Raw genomic sequence first — 17,901 nt, 5'->3', positions numbered from 1 at the left:
AAAATTTGTCGCCCAGACAAAGTTTCTTTAGAAAATTTGTCGCCCAGACAAAGTTTCTTTAGAAAATTTGTCGCCCAGACAAAGTTTCTTTAGAAAATTTGTCGCCCAGACAAAGTTTCTTTAGAAAATTTGTCGCCCAGACAAAGTTTCTTTAGAAAATTTGTCGCCCAGACAAAGTTTCTTTGGAAAATTTGTCGCCCAGACAAAGTTTCTTTAGAAAATTTGTCGCCCAGACAAAGTTTCTTTAGAAAATTTGTCGCCCAGACAAAGTTTCTTTAGAAAATTTGTCGCCCAGACAAAGTTTCTTTAGAAAATTTGTCGCCCAGACAAAGTTTCTTTAGAAAATTTGTCGCCCAGACAAAGTTTCTTTAGAAAATTTGTCGCCCAGACAAAGTTTCTTTAGAAAATTTGTCGCCCAGACAAAGTTTCGTTAGAAAATTTTTCGCCCAGACAAAGTTTCTTTAGAAAATTTGTCGCCCAGACAAAGTTTCTTTAGAAAATTTGTCGCCCAGACAAAGTTTCTTTAGAAAATTTGTCGCCCAGACAAAGTTTCTTTAGAAAATTTGTCGCCCAGACAAAGTTTCTTTAGAAAATTTGTCGCCCAGACAAAGTTTCTTTAGAAAATTTGTCGCCCAGACAAAGTTTCTTTAGAAAATTTGTCGCCCAGACAAAGTTTCTTTAGAAAATTTGTCGCCCAGACAAAGTTTCTTTAGAAAATTTGTCGCCCAGACAAAGTTTCTTTAGAAAATTTGTCGCCCAGACAAAGTTTCTTTAGAAAATTTGTCGCCCAGACAAAGTTTCTTTAGAAAATTTGTCGCCCAGACAAAGTTTCTTTAGAAAATTTGTCGCCCAGACAAAGTTTCTTTAGAAAATTTGTCGCCCAGACAAAGTTTCTTTAGAAAATTTGTCGCCCAGACAAAGTTTCTTTAGAAAATTTGTCGCCCAGACAAAGTTTCTTTAGAAAATTTGTCGCCCAGACAAAGTTTCTTTAGAAAATTTGTCGCCCAGACAAAGTTTCTTTAGAAAATTTGTCGCCCAGACAAAGTTTCTTTAGAAAATTTGTTTCCCAGACAAATTTTCTTTAGAAAATTTGTCGCCCAGACAAAGTTTCTTTAGAAAATTTGTCGCCCAGACAAAGTTTCTTTGGAAAATTTGTCGCCCAGACAAAGTTTCTTTAAAAAATTTGTCGCCCAGACAAAGTTTCTTTAGAAAATTTGTCGCCCAGACAAAGTTTCTTTAGAAAATTTGTCGCCCAGACAAAGTTTCTTTAGAAAATTTGTCGCCCAGACAAAGTTTCTTTAGAAAATTTGTCGCCCAGACAAAGTTTCTTTAGAAAATTTGTCGCCCAGACAAAGTTTCTTTAGAAAATTTGTCGCCCAGACAAAGTTTCTTTAGAAAAGACAAGGTTTGGAATCATGCTAACTGCTTCACCACATATGTAGACTGTTCTTTTGAAACACTTACTCTTGGTATTTTAATTGAAACAAAATGCGTTTTGGTCTATTTTTACGACATTTATCACCAATATTCGATATTAACCGTGGTTGTGAGTACTTAAAAAAATTCTACAGATATGTTTAGAGTTTCTTGTTCTTTGTTTAAAAATAGAATAATACTCTGAACTTCCTTCTTTGTGGTTTTGAAATTATCGTCATTTTTATACTCTGCATCGAGATAAATCAATCTAACCTGTCTTGTCTTTTGATAGCCGTGGTCAGTTGATGTAAAGGTTTCGAAGCAAGATTACCTGACTACCAGATAATAGAATACAATGGCCAACACACAAATAGCGATGTGGCTGTATGTGCTGGGAATTGGCTTTCTTGTGCTACAGGGATCATTAGAGGGTAAAGTACATAAATATAGGAATTGTAATTTTCTAAGTTAGTATCGATTGAAACATAATTTTGTTTGAAGGGCTCGCTCTAAAATGCCACCAGTGCAAAAATTGGATAAATGGCGATTGCTTTCAGTTCGAAAAAGACCACACACAATTTCTAGGGAAATGTGACGCAAATGCAACGGCTTGCGTAGCCGAGAAAAAAATAAGAGGTATTTTTTATTTATGTTAAAATCTTTAATGAGTGATTTAGTTTCCCTTCTTTACGTACTACCTACAAGAGAAGTCAGCATGAAGAACAAAGTTTTAAAATCATAACTTAACATGCCTCACTATGCACTATGTTTTGTGATTAGGTTAGGCATGTTAATGTGTTTTTTGGTAAATTGTAATAATTGTTTGTTAATTTTTTCCACAGGAAAAAAAGAAGTTGTTATATTCATAAGACGAGATTGTTATACATCTGAATGGAAATGCGAGGGTGAATGCTATACATGCAATTCTGACGGTTGCAATTACCTCCAAGAGCTGGCGTTTGTCGGACCCATTACACTTAAAGCTACCAATATGGAAGTTATAGAGGGAAATTATTATCCCTCTATGGGTATAGGATTGCTGGCCACTCTCTTGCTTATCTGGATCATTATAAAGGTATTTTATAGAAATATGGTTGATGAAGATGATAACTATGATGAAGAGGCTGAGAAAGATATCGAATATGACGAAAGCGATGACGATGTGGACGAGAAAACGGAGGGCGTTGAAGAGGAGGAAGCGAACGAGGAAGCGGATGAGGAAGAGTATGAAGAAGTCTATGATTCTATTGAAAAGGAGTATAAGGACAATGCCCAAGATGCAGAATATTCGTATAACAAATTAAAAAGAGAAACTGTTTTACACATTCATGATTAAAGACTGTTATATACCTTTAACTAAAGACTGTTATACACATATAATCACCGATTTTTACACGCACACAATCTAGGCCTTATGTTGTACCTAATACTAGATGCGAAAGATTAATTTAAGAAATTAAAAGTAGAAACTGTTGTACACATATAACCTAAAACTGTTATACACATTTAATCTAAAACTGTTGTACACTTATAACCTAAAACGGTTATACACAAATAACCTTAAACTGTTATACACGTATAACCTAAAACTGTTATACACATATAAGCTAAAACTGTTATGCACATATAACCTAAAACTGTTTTACACATATAACATAAAACTGTTATACACATATTACCCAAAACTGTTATACACTTATAACCTAAAACTGTTATACACATAAAGGGTGATTTTTTTGAGGTTAGGATTTTCATGCATAAGTATTTGACAGATCACGTGGGATTTCAGACATGGTGTCAAGAGAAAGATGCTCAGTATGCTTTGACATTTCATCATGAATAGACTTACCAACGAGCAACGCTTGCAAATCATTGAATTTTATTACCAAAATCAGTGTTCGGTTCGAAATGTGTTCAAATTTTGACAAATTTTGTTCAGCGATGAGGCTCATTTCTGGTTGAATGGCTACGTAAATAAGCAAAATTGCCGCATTTGGAGTGAAGAGCAACCAGAAGCCGTTCAAGAACTGCCCATGCATCCCGAAAAATGCACTGTTTGGTGTGGTTTGTACGCTGGTGGAATCATTGGACCGTATTTTTTCAAAGATGCTGTTGGACGCAACGTTACGGTGAATGAACACATTTCGAACCGAACACTGATTTTGGTAATAAAATTCAATGATTTGCAAGCGTTGCTCGTTAGTAAGTCTATTCATGATGAAATGTCAAAGCATACTGAGCATCTTTCTCTTTGACACCATGTCTGAAATCCCACGTGATCTGTCAAATACTAATGCATGAAAATCCTAACCTCAAAAAAATCACCCTTTATAACCTAAAACTGTTATACACATATAACCTAAAACTGTTGTACACATATAACCTAAAACTGTTATACACATATAACCTAAAACTGTTGTACACTTATAACCTAAAACTTTTATACGCATATAACTAAAGACTTAAGGGCTAAGAATCAGGTTTCATGCGTTAATATAACTAATACACTCATCTTCATGGCATGCAAGTAATGTGATTAATTATTACTCTGCATCTTATCAAATATTGGCATCTCATTATTTTCATCAGCACTTACAGCATCTCAGTTATGAGGTGCTGTTAAAGTAATTGCCTATATTTTAATCTTCAGCATTTAAAAAATTTTAAAGAAAAAGAAACAAAGAAGCCGTTTTTATATCCACGACCATAGGTCATACCGTTTGTAACACCTCGAATATAAACGTGCGAACCTATTAAGGGTATAGGTATTTACTTCATCGTCTTGATAATGATTGACTATCTAGCCATGACCATCCGTGTATCGGTCGATCCTGCTTTTGAAATCATGATCCTGTTGGCTACTAAAGCAACCTCTTATTAAAATAAGTCGTTGGGAACTGCAAAACCACCATATCGCGCATATATAATGGTCCTTCGATTTATAAAATATATATTTTAAAATCGCTTATTTATTTATAAACTTTGTCTGAGCGACAAATTTTCTAAAGAAACTTTGTCTGAGCGACAAATTTTCTAAAGAAACTTTGTCTGAGCGACAAATTTTCTAAAGAAACTTTGTCTGAGCGACAAATTTTCTAAAGAAACTTTGTCTGAGCGACAAATTTTCTAAAGAAACTTTGTCTGACCGACAAATTTTCTAAAGAAACTTTGTCTGAGCGACAAATTTTCTAAAGAAACTTTGTCTGAGCGACAAATTTTCTAAAGAAACTTTGTCTGAGCGAAAAATTTTCTAAAGAAACTTTGTCTGAGCGACAAATTTTCTAACGAAACTTTGTCTGAGCAACAAATTTTCTAAAGAAACTTTGTCTGAGAGACAAATTTTCTAAAGAAACTTTGTCTGAGCGACAAATTTTCTAAAGAAACTTTGTCTGAGCGACGAATTTTCTAAAGAAACTTTGTCTGAGCGACGAATTTTCTAAAGAAACTTTGTCTGAGCGACAAATTTTCTAAAGAAACTTTGTCTGAGCGACAAATTTTCTAAAGAAACTTTGTCTGAGCGACAAATTTTCTAAAGAAACTTTGTCTGAGCGACAAATTTTCTAAAGAAACTTTGTCTGAGCGACAAATTTTCTAAAGAAATTTTGTCTGAGCGACAAATTTTCTAAAGAAATTTTGTCTGAGCGACAAATTTTCTAAAGAAATTTTGTCTGAGCGACAAATTTTCTAAAGAAACTTTGTCTGAGCGACAAATTTTCTAAAGAAACTTTGTCTGAGCGAAAAATTTTCTAAAGAACCTTTGTCTGAGCGACAAATTTTCTAAAGAAACTTTGTCTGAGCGACAAATTTTCTAAAGAAACTTTGTCTGAGCGACAAATTTTCTAAAGAAACTTTGTCTGAGCGACAAATTTTCTAAAGAAACTTTGTCTGAGCGACAAATTTTCTAAAGAAACTTTGTCTGAGCGACAAATTTTCTAAAGAAACTTTGTCTGAGCGACAAATTTTCTAAAGAAACTTTGTCTGAGCGACAAATTTTCTAAAGAAACTTTGTCTGAGCGACAAATTTTCTAAAGAAACTTTGTCTGAGCGACAAATTTTCTAAAGAAACTTTGTCTGGGCGACAAATTTTCTAAAGAAACTTTGTCTGGGCGACAAATTTTCTAAAGAAACTTTGTCTGAGCGACAAATTTTCTAAAGAAACTTTGTCTGAGCGACAAATTTTCTAAAGAAACTTTGTCTGAGCGACAAATTTTCTAAAGAAACTTTGTCTGAGCGACAAATTTTCTAAAGAAACTTTGTCTGAGCGACAAATTTTCTAAAGAAACTTTGTCTGAGCGACAAATTTTCTAAAGAAACTTTGTCTGAGCGACAAATTTTCTAAAGAAACTTTGTCTGAGCGACAAATTTTCTAAAGAAACTTTGTCTGAGCGACAAATTTTCTAAAGAAACTTTGTCTGAGCGACAAATTTTCTAAAGAAACTTTGTCTGAGCGACAAATTTTCTAAAGAAACTTTGTCTGAGCGACAAATTTTCTAAAGAAACTTTGTCTGACCGACAAATTTTCTAAAGAAACTTTGTCTGACCGACAAATTTTCTAAAGAAACTTTGTCTGACCGACAAATTTTCTAAAGAAACTTTGTCTGACCGACAAATTTTCTAAAGAAACTTTGTCTGAGCGACAAATTTTCTAAAGAAACTTTGTCTGAGCGACAAATTTTCTAAAGAAACTTTGTCTGAGCGACAAATTTTCTAAAGAAACTTTGTCTGAGCGACAAATTTTCTAAAGAAACTTTGTCTGAGCGACAAATTTTCTAAAGAAACTTTGTCTGAGCGACAAATTTTCTAAAGAAACTTTGTCTGAGCGACAAATTTTCTAAAGAAACTTTGTCTGAGCGACAAATTTTCTAAAGAAACTTTGTCTGAGCGACAAATTTTCTAAAGAAACTTTGTCTGAGCGACAAATTTTCTAAAGAAACTTTGTCTGAGCGACAAATTTTCTAAAGAAACTTTGTCTGAGCGACAAATTTTCTAAAGATACTTTGTCTGAGCGACAAATTTTCTAAAGAAACTTTGTCTGAGCGACAAATTTTCTAAAGAAACTTTGTCTGAGCGACAAATTTTCTAAAGAAACTTTGTCTGACCGACAAATTTTCCAAAGAAACTTTGTCTGAGCGACAAATTTTCTAAAGAAACTTTGTTTGAGCGACAAATTTTCTAAAGAAACTTTGTCTGAGCGACAAATTTTCTAAAGAAACTTTGTCTGAGCGACAAATTTTCTAAAGAAACTTTGTCTGAGCGACAAATTTTCTAAAGAAACTTTGTCTGAGCGACAAATTTTCTAAAGAAACTTTGTCTGAGCGACAAATTTTCTAAAGAAACTTTGTCTGAGCGACAAATTTTCTAAAGAAACTTTGTCTGAGCGACAAATTTTCTAAAGATACTTTGTCTGAGCGACAAATTTTCTAAAGAAACTTTGTCTGAGCGACAAATTTTCTAAAGAAACTTTGTCTGAGCGACAAATTTTCTAAAGAAACTTTGTCTGAGCGACAAATTTTCCAAAGAAACTTTGTCTGAGCGACAAATTTTCTAAAGAAACTTTGTCTGAGCGACAAATTTTCTAAAGAAACTTTGTCTCAGCATCATAATTGCTTAAATTTGTCAATCAGACAAAGTTTCAGACAAAAAAAAATGTGGTACTCAGATCAAGTTTCTTTATCTTATGCTTCAAATTCTGTCAATGGAACTTTTTGTTGGTAATTTACCCAGTAGATGACTTAAAGTCATCCTAGTTTATTTTTATGGTACACTCACTTTTCGTATTTTTAACGAAGCAAAATGCGTTTTGGTTTATTTTTAAGACATCCATCATATTTATATTTGTTTAAGAGAGTATTGTATTGTAAACTACAGAGATTGATATCATTTGTATTGTAGCTTAAATTGTTTATGCCCACCACCATAGGAGAGGGCGTGTATTCATTTAGTTAGTCCATTTGCAATACATCGAAATATCCCTTTCCAACGCTACTAAGTATATTTATTTCTGATGGTCCTAAAATTCTAAGACGATGTCCGTCTGACCATTCGTCAGTTGTTATCACGCTACAGCCTTCAAAAATTAGGATGCCGAGCTAAATTTTGCACATATCCGTATTTCTTCCGATGCCTATTTAGGATCTTAAGCCCACAAAAACACATTTATTATCCGAATTCGCTGAAATTTGGAAACTTAGCTGCTTTAGGCCACTTGTAATCTAAACCAAATATGGTTCAGATTGGACCATATTTAGGTATAGGTGCTATATAGGGTCTAAAGCCCATAAGCCTTAAGCCCGCATTTATTACCCGATTTTGCAGAAATTTTAAACAGTGAGTTGTTTTGAGCCTCCCGACATCCGAATCAAATATGGTCCAGATCGGACCATATTTAGATATGGCTGCCATATAGACCGATCTGGCGATTTACGGTCTTAAGTACATAAAAGACGCATTTATTACCCAATTTCGCAGAAATTTTATACAGTGAGTTGTTTTGGGCCTTCCGTTATCCGAATCAAATATGGTCAAGATCGGACCTTATTTAGATATAGCTGCCATATAGACCGATCTACCGATTTAGGGTCTCAAGCCCATAAAAGCCATATTTGTTACCCGATATCCCTGAAATTTTCAACAGTGAGTTGTTTTGGGCCTAGTGCCACCCAACCCAAATATGGTCTATATCGGACCTTATTTAGATATACCTTCCATATAGACCGATCTGTAGATTTATGGACTTAAGCACATAAAAGCCGCATTTATTACGCGATTTCGCAGAAATTTGAAACAATGAGTTGTTTTGGGCCTCCCGTCATCCGAATCAAATATGGTCCAGATCGGATCATATTTAGATATGGCTCCCATATAGACCGATCTGCCTATTTAGGGTCTTAAGCCCATAAAAGCCGCATTTATTACCGGATTTCGCTGAAATTTGCTTTAGACCTCCCGTCATTCGACCTGAATATTATCCAGATCGGACCATATTTAAATATAGCTGTCATTTACACAGTTCTTCTAATTTAGGAAAGAATTATTGCCCGATTTCGCTGAAACTGTGACTTGTGTAAGAATTCTTGGCAACTAAATCAAATATGATACAGACCAGCTTATATTTGGATATAACGATGGATATGGTGGTGGTGTTGTTATAAAATAGGATGATGAATATACCCATGGTGGTGGGTAACCAAAGTTCGTCACGGCCGAGCCTACAACGTTTTTACTTGTTTTCTTTCTTTCATTAAAATAGAATAATATTCTGATTCACTTTGTGGTTTTAAATCATTTTCATTTTTAAAGTCTACATCGTGGAATTTCGATCTAATCAGTCTTGTTATGTTGTTGCCGTGACCAGTAGATTAAGAGCTTATAGAACAAGAATTTTTGGTCGTTTTCAGACAGATCACAAACTAGGAAAGCCAAGAGGCAAATTTCGATGGAGCTACATGCGCTGGTGATTGGTTTACTTGTTCTACAAGGATCATTAGAGGGTAATTATAAAGACTAATTGGAATTCCTATTGCAATATTAATATCGATTTTGTTTGGACTAGGACTCGCCCTACAATGCCACCAGTGCAAAAATACGATTGATGGCGGATGCTTCGAGTTCGAAAAAGGCCATACAATATTTCTAAATGAATGTGACTCAACTGCAACTGCCTGTGTAACTGAGGTGAAAACAAAAGGTAAAATTTATTATATATTTTTTTTTTCCTACTAAATGTAAAAATACCCACCACCATATAGGATGGGAGTTTACTAATCTAGTCATTCCGTTTGTAACACCTCGAAATATTGATCTGAGACCCCATAAAGAACATATATTCTGGATCGTCTCGACATTCTGATTCGATCTAGCTTTGTCCGTCCGTCAGTCCGTCTGCCCGCCAGTCCGTTCGTCTGTCGAAATCACGATAGCGGCCAAGCGCATGAAGCTATCCGCTTGGATAGATTTGCACAGATACCTAATATTGATGTAGGTCATTGGGGATTGCAAATGGGCCATGTAGGTTCAGATGTAGATATAGCTCCCATATAAACCGATTTCCCGATTTGTCTTCTTGAGCCTCTGGAAGCCGCAATTTTTGTCCGATTTGGCTTTGAAACTTTGTACATAGTGTTTCGTTGTTACTTCCAACAACTGTGCTAATTACGGTTCAAATCGGTGGAGAACCTGATATAGCTCCCATATAAACCGAACTCCCGATTTTCACTTCGAAATTACGATAGCGGCCGAACGCGTGAAGCTAGCAGCTTAAAATGTTACACAGATACTTAACATTGATGTAGATTGTTGGAGTTTGCAAACGGACCATATCGGTTCAGATTTAGACATAGCTCCCATATAAAACGATCTCCCGATTTGACATCTTTAGCCCCTGGCTGAAATTGTAGTCTTCTGTTACGACTTCCAACAACTGTGCCATGTACGGTCCGAATCGGTCAAGAACCTGATGTAGCTTCCATATAAACCGACCTTCCGATTTGATTTCTTGACCACTTGAGCCCCTGTAAGCCTCAATTTTCTTTCGATTTGTGTTCTGTTATGACTCTAAACAACTGTGCCAAGTATGGTCCAACACGGTCTATAAACAGATACAGCTCCCAATTTTAGCAGAATCCAAGGTGGTGGGCTCCCAAAATTCGGCCTGGCCAACCTTAGCACGCTTTTACTTGTTTTTTTGTTAATTTTTTTTTTCAGCCGGTGTTGAATTTGTTAGACGCGCTTGCAAAACATCTGCATGGAAATGCGAGGGTAATTGTTATACATGCCATTCCGATGGTTGCAATTATCGCAATGACGATTTCCAAGAGGTGACAACGCCCCGCAGACTTAAAGCCACAACTATGGAACTTATAACGGGAAATATTTATCCCATTATGGGTCTAGGATTGCTGGTCACTCTCCTGCTTGTCTGGATCATTATAAAGGTATGTTGCAGTAATAAGGATGATGAATATGAAGATGAATACTACGATGAAGACGATGAGGATGTCGAATATGATGAGGAGGAAAAGGAGATGGAGGACTATGATGAGGAGAATGAGGAAGACTATGAAGAAGACTATGATTCTATTGAAAAGGAGTATCACGAATATGCCCAAGATGCAGAAGATTCATATAACAAATTAAAAGGAGATACTGTTATACACATATAACTGAAGAATGTCCTTACTTTCGACCCTGTGACTGAACCTTATATTCATGGGCTTAAAAGTCAGGTTTCATGTGTTAATAAGAGTGTTTTATAATTACCCTGCATCTCATCAAATATTGGCATCTCATTATTTTCTCCATTACTTAAAGCTTACCAGTAATAAGGTGCTGCTTAAGTAATTGCCTTTATATTTATTCACTACATTTACAAAATTGAACCAAAGAAAACCATCGCCTTTTTTATATTTAAGATATATTACGAATTTATATTTATCAACAATTTCTTTAAGTTTTTTATTTAATTAAATAAAAAGTATTTGTGTGGAACCAAATATACAATCAATAAATTTTAACAAAATATCTTCTGTGTTAAGAACAAATACTACCCAAGCAAATCCCAGTTACCAGCGCAATCTCATTTTGTAAGGATCGGTTAACAAATGCCCAAATTATTGCAGTAGTAGTCAAAATCGGACGAAAATATATAAGGGAGTTATATCTAAGTCTGAATAGATTTCAACCGAAATCGGCATATGCGATAAAATCAAAAAAATCTGTAAAGAAATATGCTGATGCTGGTTCTTTAAGTGAAAATCGGGTGATACATATACATATATGGGATCTACATCGAAATCCAAGCCGATTTTAAAGAAATTCAACAGCAATACCGGCAGCCAAATTTCGTGAAAATCGTTTAAAAAATTAACACATTATTGAAATATTAGTCCAAATCGGACGAACATATATATGGGAGCTTTATCCAAATCAGAACTGTTTTCGACCAAAATCCAGCGATATTGTGACGGTTGGAGAAAAAAGCGTTTTGCAAAATTTGGAGAAAATCGGTTGAAAAATGCGCTTGTAAAGGCTTTAAAAGTGAAAATCTGGTGATACATAGATGTGGAAGATACCCTCATAGAAAAAAGATTGCTGAAAATAGCAAACACTGTCTGCTGAATATTAGTAGTTAATTTTACTGCTATTGAAGAAGTAGTTCTGCTATTACAGCAGTAGTACTTCAATATCAGAGTAGCAGACTCACTGCTGAAAAGTCTGTTGTTTGCTGAAAACGGCTGCTGCTTAATTATGAAGGCGATGTAAGCAGAAACAAGCAAAAGCGTTCTAAGTTCGGCCAGGACTAATCTTGGGAACCCACTACCATGGATAGCATTTGTCGAGTTCTTTGCGCGGTATCTATTTTAAGGCCAACAAAGAATAATGAATAAGAACTGTTATGCTATTGGAGTTAAAATATGGTGCGATTCGGACCATAAATGAATTGAATGCTGAACATTGTAGAAGTTATTGTGTAATGTTTCAGTTCATTCGGATAAGAATTGCGCCTTGTAGGGGCTCAAGAAGCAAAATCGCTAGATCGGGTTATATGGGAGCTGTATCAAGCTATAGATCGATTCATACCATATTCAACACGTATATTGAAGGTCAAGGGAGAAGCCGTTGTACTGCCAAATCGGATGAGAATTGCGCCCTCTAGAGGCCCTAGAAGTCAAGATCCCAATTCGGTTTATATGGCAGCTATAACAGTTTATGAACCAATTTGAACCATATTTAAAACAGTTCTTGGAAGTGATACCAAAGCACCACGTGCAAAATTTCAACCAAAACTGATGAGAATTGCGCCCTCTAGCGGCTCAAGAAGTCAAGATCCAAGATCGGTTTATTTGGCAGCTATACCAGGTTATGAACTGAGTTAAACCGTACTTAGCACAGTTGTTGGAAGTGACAGCAAAACACCACGTGCAAAATTACAGCCAAATCGGACGAGAATTGCGCCCTCTAGAGGCTTAAGAAGGCAAGATCCAAATTCGGTTTATATGGCAGCTATATAAGGTTATAGACCGATTTGGACCGTTGTTGTTGTTGGAAGTTAAAAGTTATATATATATTTCAGCCAGATCAGACAAAAATTGTGGCTTACAGCGCCTCAAGAAGTCAAATCGTGAGATCGGTTTATATGGGAGCTATAACGGAAGTCATAACGGAACACTACATGCAAAATGTCAGTTAAATCGTTCAAAAATTGCGGCTTCCAGGGGCTCAAGAAGTACCGCCATACTAAGCACAGTTGTTGGATGATATAACAAAACATCTCATGCAAAATTTCAGCCAAATCGGATAAGATTTGCGCCCTCTAGCGGCTCAAGAAATCAAGATCGAATATCGGTTTAAATGGCAGCTATACCTGGTTATGAACTAATTTGAACCATATTTAGCACAGTTGTTGGAAGTTATAACAGAACACTACATGCAAAATTTCAGCCAGATCGGACAAAAATTGCAGCTTCAAATCGTGAGATCGGTAGCAGGTAGCAGCTATAGCAGGTTATAAACCGATTTGGACCGTAGTTACAGCTCAGGTTCAGATTTAGATATATTGGGTTGCCCAAAACTTAATTGCGGATTTTTTAAAAGAAAGTAAATGCATTTTTAATAAAACTAAGAAGGAACTTTAATCAAATATACTTTTTTACACTTTTTTTCTAAAGCAATCTAAAAATAACAGCTGATAACTGACAGAAGAAAGAATGCAATTACAGAGTCACAAGCTGTGAAAAATTTGTCAACGCCGACTATATGAAAAATCCGCAATTACTTTTTGGGCAACCAATAAAATCGAGCGTCATTCTGTGTTGTCATACGTGAAGTGATTTGTGTTAGGCGTTAAAGTTAAAAATTGTTTAACTTTTACACGTTGCTTTTGTGGTATTTGTTTGCAGAGTTGTATTTTTCAACGCAACGCTCAAAAACATAACTCAACGCGCTCATTCTGTTTTGGCCTTTAAAATCACGAGACACTCAGAATCACGAGACACCGGCGACTAACAAAATAACGAAAAATAAAATTTTCATTTGTTGAACCCATAAAAAAAAGCCTAAACAATCTCCCGACAGTTTGAGAACCTTGTTATTCGTGTGAAATTTTCCAAATTTCTTCACTTTTTCTATTCTCTCAATGCCACTCAACATAATTTCAATTAAAAATTAACCAAAAAAAACGTTCTCCTTGTTTTTATGGGTTAAATATTTTTGTTTCTAACAATTAGGTATTGTTCCATTAATAGCTTTACGCTGACCATATTGTATGGTCCTTCGACCCCCTTTTAATAGCTCGCAGCGGCGCATTTAACACACACTACTCAACCCCCAACCAATTAATGGTTGCTTTCAGTTTGATGTTTGTTTATGCTTAGATTTACGCTAAACGAAGCACATTAACCATGTTAAAAAAAAACTAATTGTCCAAGGACTCGAAATAATAACAACTAAACCAAAAGCCATGCTGACAAAGCCACCGTGGCCCCCAAATAACAACAAAACATCAGAGAGTATGGCTTACTTACAAAAAAAAAAAAAAAAAAAACAAAAAAATTAAAAACAACTCTTGAAAAGGCTAATGGTATGGTTGGGAAAAATGCATTCCGTTTTCAAGCAACGTTTTGCGTAAAAAAAAAATCTCCGTTGTCCCTGTGGTGTCGCAACGCTAAAGAAATGGACCCACGCAAAAGCAAGTAAGAGAAAACAAATAAAAGCATGATAAGTTCTGCCAGACCGAATCATGGGCACCCACCACCATATGGATTATACTAAAAGTTTACACATAATGAACTTAGTTTAGGGACATAGTTGTACTTAATGTACCAAAAATTCTACCAAGCCAGGCAAAAATTAAAGCTTTAAGGATCCGTAGAAGTCTAAACGGAGGCCACCGTAGCGCATGTCCGCCTATGACACTGAACGCCTGGGTTCGAATCCTGGCGAGATCATTAGAAAAAATTGTCAGCGATGGTTTTCCCCTCCTAATGCTGGCAACATTTGTGAGGTACTATGCCATGTAAAACTTCTCTCTAAAGAGGTTTCGCACTGCGGCACGCCGTTCGGACTCGGCTATAAAAAGGAGGCCCCTTATCATTGAGCTTAAACTTCAATCGGACTGCACTCATTGATATGTGAGAAGTTTGCCCCTGTTCCTTAGTGGAATGTTTGATGGGCAAAATTTGCAGAAGTCTAAACGGAAGATCGGCTCGCATGGTTTTAAACCGATTTGGACAATACTTATCATGGAAGTTGGAAACAATAACAAAACACCACTTGCGAATTCCAGGGGCTCAAGATGTCAAATTGATAGATAGGTTTATATGGGAGCTATATATTGGGTTGCCCAAAAAGTTGCGGATTTTTTAAAAGAAAGTAAATGCATTTTTAATAAAACTTAGAATATACTTTAATCAAATATACTTTTTTACACTTTTTTTCTAAAGCAAGCTTAAAGTAACAGCTGATAACTGACAGAAGAAAGAATATCATTACAGAGTCACAAGCTGTGAAAAAAATTTATCAACGCCGACTATATAAAAAATCCGCAATTACTTTTTGGGCAACCCAATAGTTTATAGACCAATTTGGACAACCGTGTATGTTGGAAGTCGTAACAGAACAATACGTACAAAATTTTGGCGGCCTGTAGGGGCTCAAGACGTCAAATATGTAGATCGGTTTATATAGGAGCTATATCAGGTTACAGACCGATTTGTACAACACTTTCCATGAGTATCGGAAGACACCTCGTGGGAGTTGTATTCGGTTATAAACCAATTTGGACCTCACATGGCACCGTTGTTGAAAGTTGTAAGCGAACACTATGTATCTAATTTAAGTTAAATCGAATAACAATTAAGGCTATCAAGGGCTCAAGATGTCAAATCGTGAGGTCATAGACCCATTTGAACCGCACATAGAAGTGATTTAAGAACACAACGTTCTAACGTTAAGCTGAATTGGATAATAATAGCCGCTTCTAGGGCCTCAAAATGTCAAATCAGGAGATCCGTTTATATAAGAGCTATATCAGGTTATAGACCAATTTCGACCATCACATGGCACAGTTGTTGAAAGTCGTAACAGAACACTACGAACAAAATTTCAGCCAAATCGGATTAGAATAGCAGCTTCCAGGGGCTTAAGATGTCACATCGGGAGACCGGTTCATATGGAAGCTGTATAAGATAATACACCAATTCGGACCATTCTAGTCACGATTGTTGGAAATCAAAACAGAACACTACGTGCAAAATTTCCGGCTAACGGCTTCTAGGGGCTCAAGATGTTAAATTGTTAGATCCGTTTATAAAGGAGCTATATATCAATTTGGATCATACTTGGCAAAATTTCAACCCCATTCGATAATAATTGCAGCTTCTAGAGGCTCATGAAATCAAATCGAAGGACCACTATATCCAAATCTAAACCGATATGACTCATTTGCATTCCCCAACGACCTACATCAATAAGAAGTGTCTGTGATTTACGCATCCCATCGCTATCGTGATTTCCACAGACGGACGAATGGGCTTGGCTAGATCTACTCAGAATGTCAAGACGTACTAAAGGTATACTTAATGGGGTAGCATATCAATATTTCGAAGTGTTGCAAACGAAATGACTAGGTTAGTGTACCCACCATCCTATGGTGGTTGATATAAAAAAGTATAAAATTGAAATTACTATTACACTCAAAGAAATGTTCAAGAAGCTATATTCAAGAAGTTTGTTGTAATAGAAGCTCTTATAAAAGGAATAAAACAACTTCTTAAAGTTTTCCACTATATCACTCCATGCCTATGGTATGGGGTTAAAAACCACCCAAGTCAATTACCAGGGCCCAGAGTCTCAGCTAACAAAAATATCTAACCTTATCCGGGCCATGTTAATAGAATTCAAATGTCAAATCCTACATAAAAGTAAACTGTCAGATCAGTCGTCAGAATGTTGGCCCAGATGACACTGAAATCTGTTTACGAGGAAAGCAATGGTAGGGCAATTCGATGTTTCACAGTTCCACCGTAGCGCAGAGGTTCGCATATACGCCTATGATGCTGAACGCCTGGGTTCGAATACTTGCGGGAACATCGAAAACATTTTTCAGCGGTGGTTATCCTGTCCTAACCCTGGCGACCACCATAGCGCACAGGTTAGCATGTCCGCCCATGACGCTGAACGCCTGGGGTCGAATCCTGGCGAGACCATCAGAAAAAATAATTTTCAGCGGTGGTTTTCCCCTCCTAATTCTGTCAACATTTGTGAGGTACTATGCCATGTAAAACTTCTCACCAAAGAGGTGTCGCACAGCGGCACGCTGTTCGGATTCGGCTATAAAAAGGAGGCCCCATATCATTGAGCTTAAACTTGAATCAGACTGCACTCATTGATATGTGAGAAGTGTGCCCCTGTTCCTTAGTGGAATGTGCATGGGCAAAATTTGCAATCCTGGCGACATCTGTGAGGTACCATGCCAGTGTCGCACTTCGGCACGCCGTTTGGACTCGGCTCGGAGGTCCCTTACCATTGAGCTTAAACTATAATCGGACAGCACTCATTGATATGTTAGAAGTTTGTCCCCGTTTGAGTGTCAGCGTGTCAGGTGTTGACGTCGCGGAGGAAAAAACCATGAAAGTGATGCTCAAAGGCATTTTGTCGCGTAATCGTCCACCCACGATTCGATTTGGTGGAGCTAGCATCAGAAACGTAGCGATCGTAAAATATATGGGAGTGACTGTTTCGGAGAGAATGTGTTTCCTGGTTCATTTGGATCGGGTAAAGGAGAAGATGAATGGAGTAGCCGGAATGGTTAAGTGTTTTCTGAGAAGTGATTGGGGTCTTAGTTGTCGATTGGGGTTGGTTGTCCATTTGTTGCTTGCTCAACTTATAGAGCGCCTGTGGGGTACGGAATTGCTGCGACTGTCCTTGGACGAAAGAAGACCCTCTCATGTCAGAGGGTGGCAATGCTGGCTTGCTTGCCTGTGTGTAAGACTGTTTCGACAGATACACTACATGTATTGCTTGGCGAGCCCCTCATGATTTACTCGTGAGTGCCATGGCTGTACTGTATAGTGCGAAAAAAGGAATTCGATTAGTGCGTGAGGATTGGCTCACTGCTTTTGAGCTGGCAGATGGAGATGTTAGCCAAGGCCCTTTTTTGGAGCGTCTTGATGATAGGCGGAAAACTAGATGGACAAACAGTAACAATGGTCGGGTGGCTTACGAGTTTATTCGTGACACGACGTTCGACCTCACGGACTTTAGCTTCGGCCTAAGTCTGAGCTTCGAACTGTTGGAACATGGCTGATTTAATGCATTTTTGCATCAGAGAAACTTGTCCGCGAGTGATTTGTGCGACTGTGGGAGACCTGAGGATTGGAGCAGAGTATTGACTGAATGCCCGTACTATGCAGACATTATAGATTTAGGCGCCATGGGGATTAGCGAGGCGGTGTGGGATTTCAGTAGTGCCCTTGAAGACAAGACGAC

General features: G+C 36.9%; 2 protein-coding genes across 4 annotated transcripts in view; one reads left to right on the top strand and one right to left on the bottom strand.

The window, feature by feature from the left end:
* The window catches only part of LOC106088983 (TBC1 domain family member 4), a 121,512-nt gene that overhangs the window by 76,254 nt on the left and 27,357 nt on the right, over positions 1–17,901 (bottom strand). The window lies entirely within an intron of this gene.
* On the top strand, positions 8,749–10,933 carry LOC106088985 (uncharacterized). The gene is made up of 3 exons (XM_013254714.2): positions 8,749–8,906; positions 8,969–9,103; positions 10,120–10,933. Exons 1-3 carry the CDS (start codon positions 8,852–8,854, stop codon positions 10,575–10,577), a joined length of 648 nt encoding a protein of 215 aa, XP_013110168.2. The 5' UTR covers positions 8,749–8,851; the 3' UTR covers positions 10,578–10,933.

The sequence above is a fragment of the Stomoxys calcitrans genome, chromosome 2 (genome assembly GCF_963082655.1).
Source record: "Stomoxys calcitrans chromosome 2, idStoCalc2.1, whole genome shotgun sequence".
Taxonomy (NCBI): domain Eukaryota; kingdom Metazoa; phylum Arthropoda; class Insecta; order Diptera; family Muscidae; genus Stomoxys; species Stomoxys calcitrans.
This window is presented reverse-complemented; position numbering and strand designations above follow the sequence as displayed.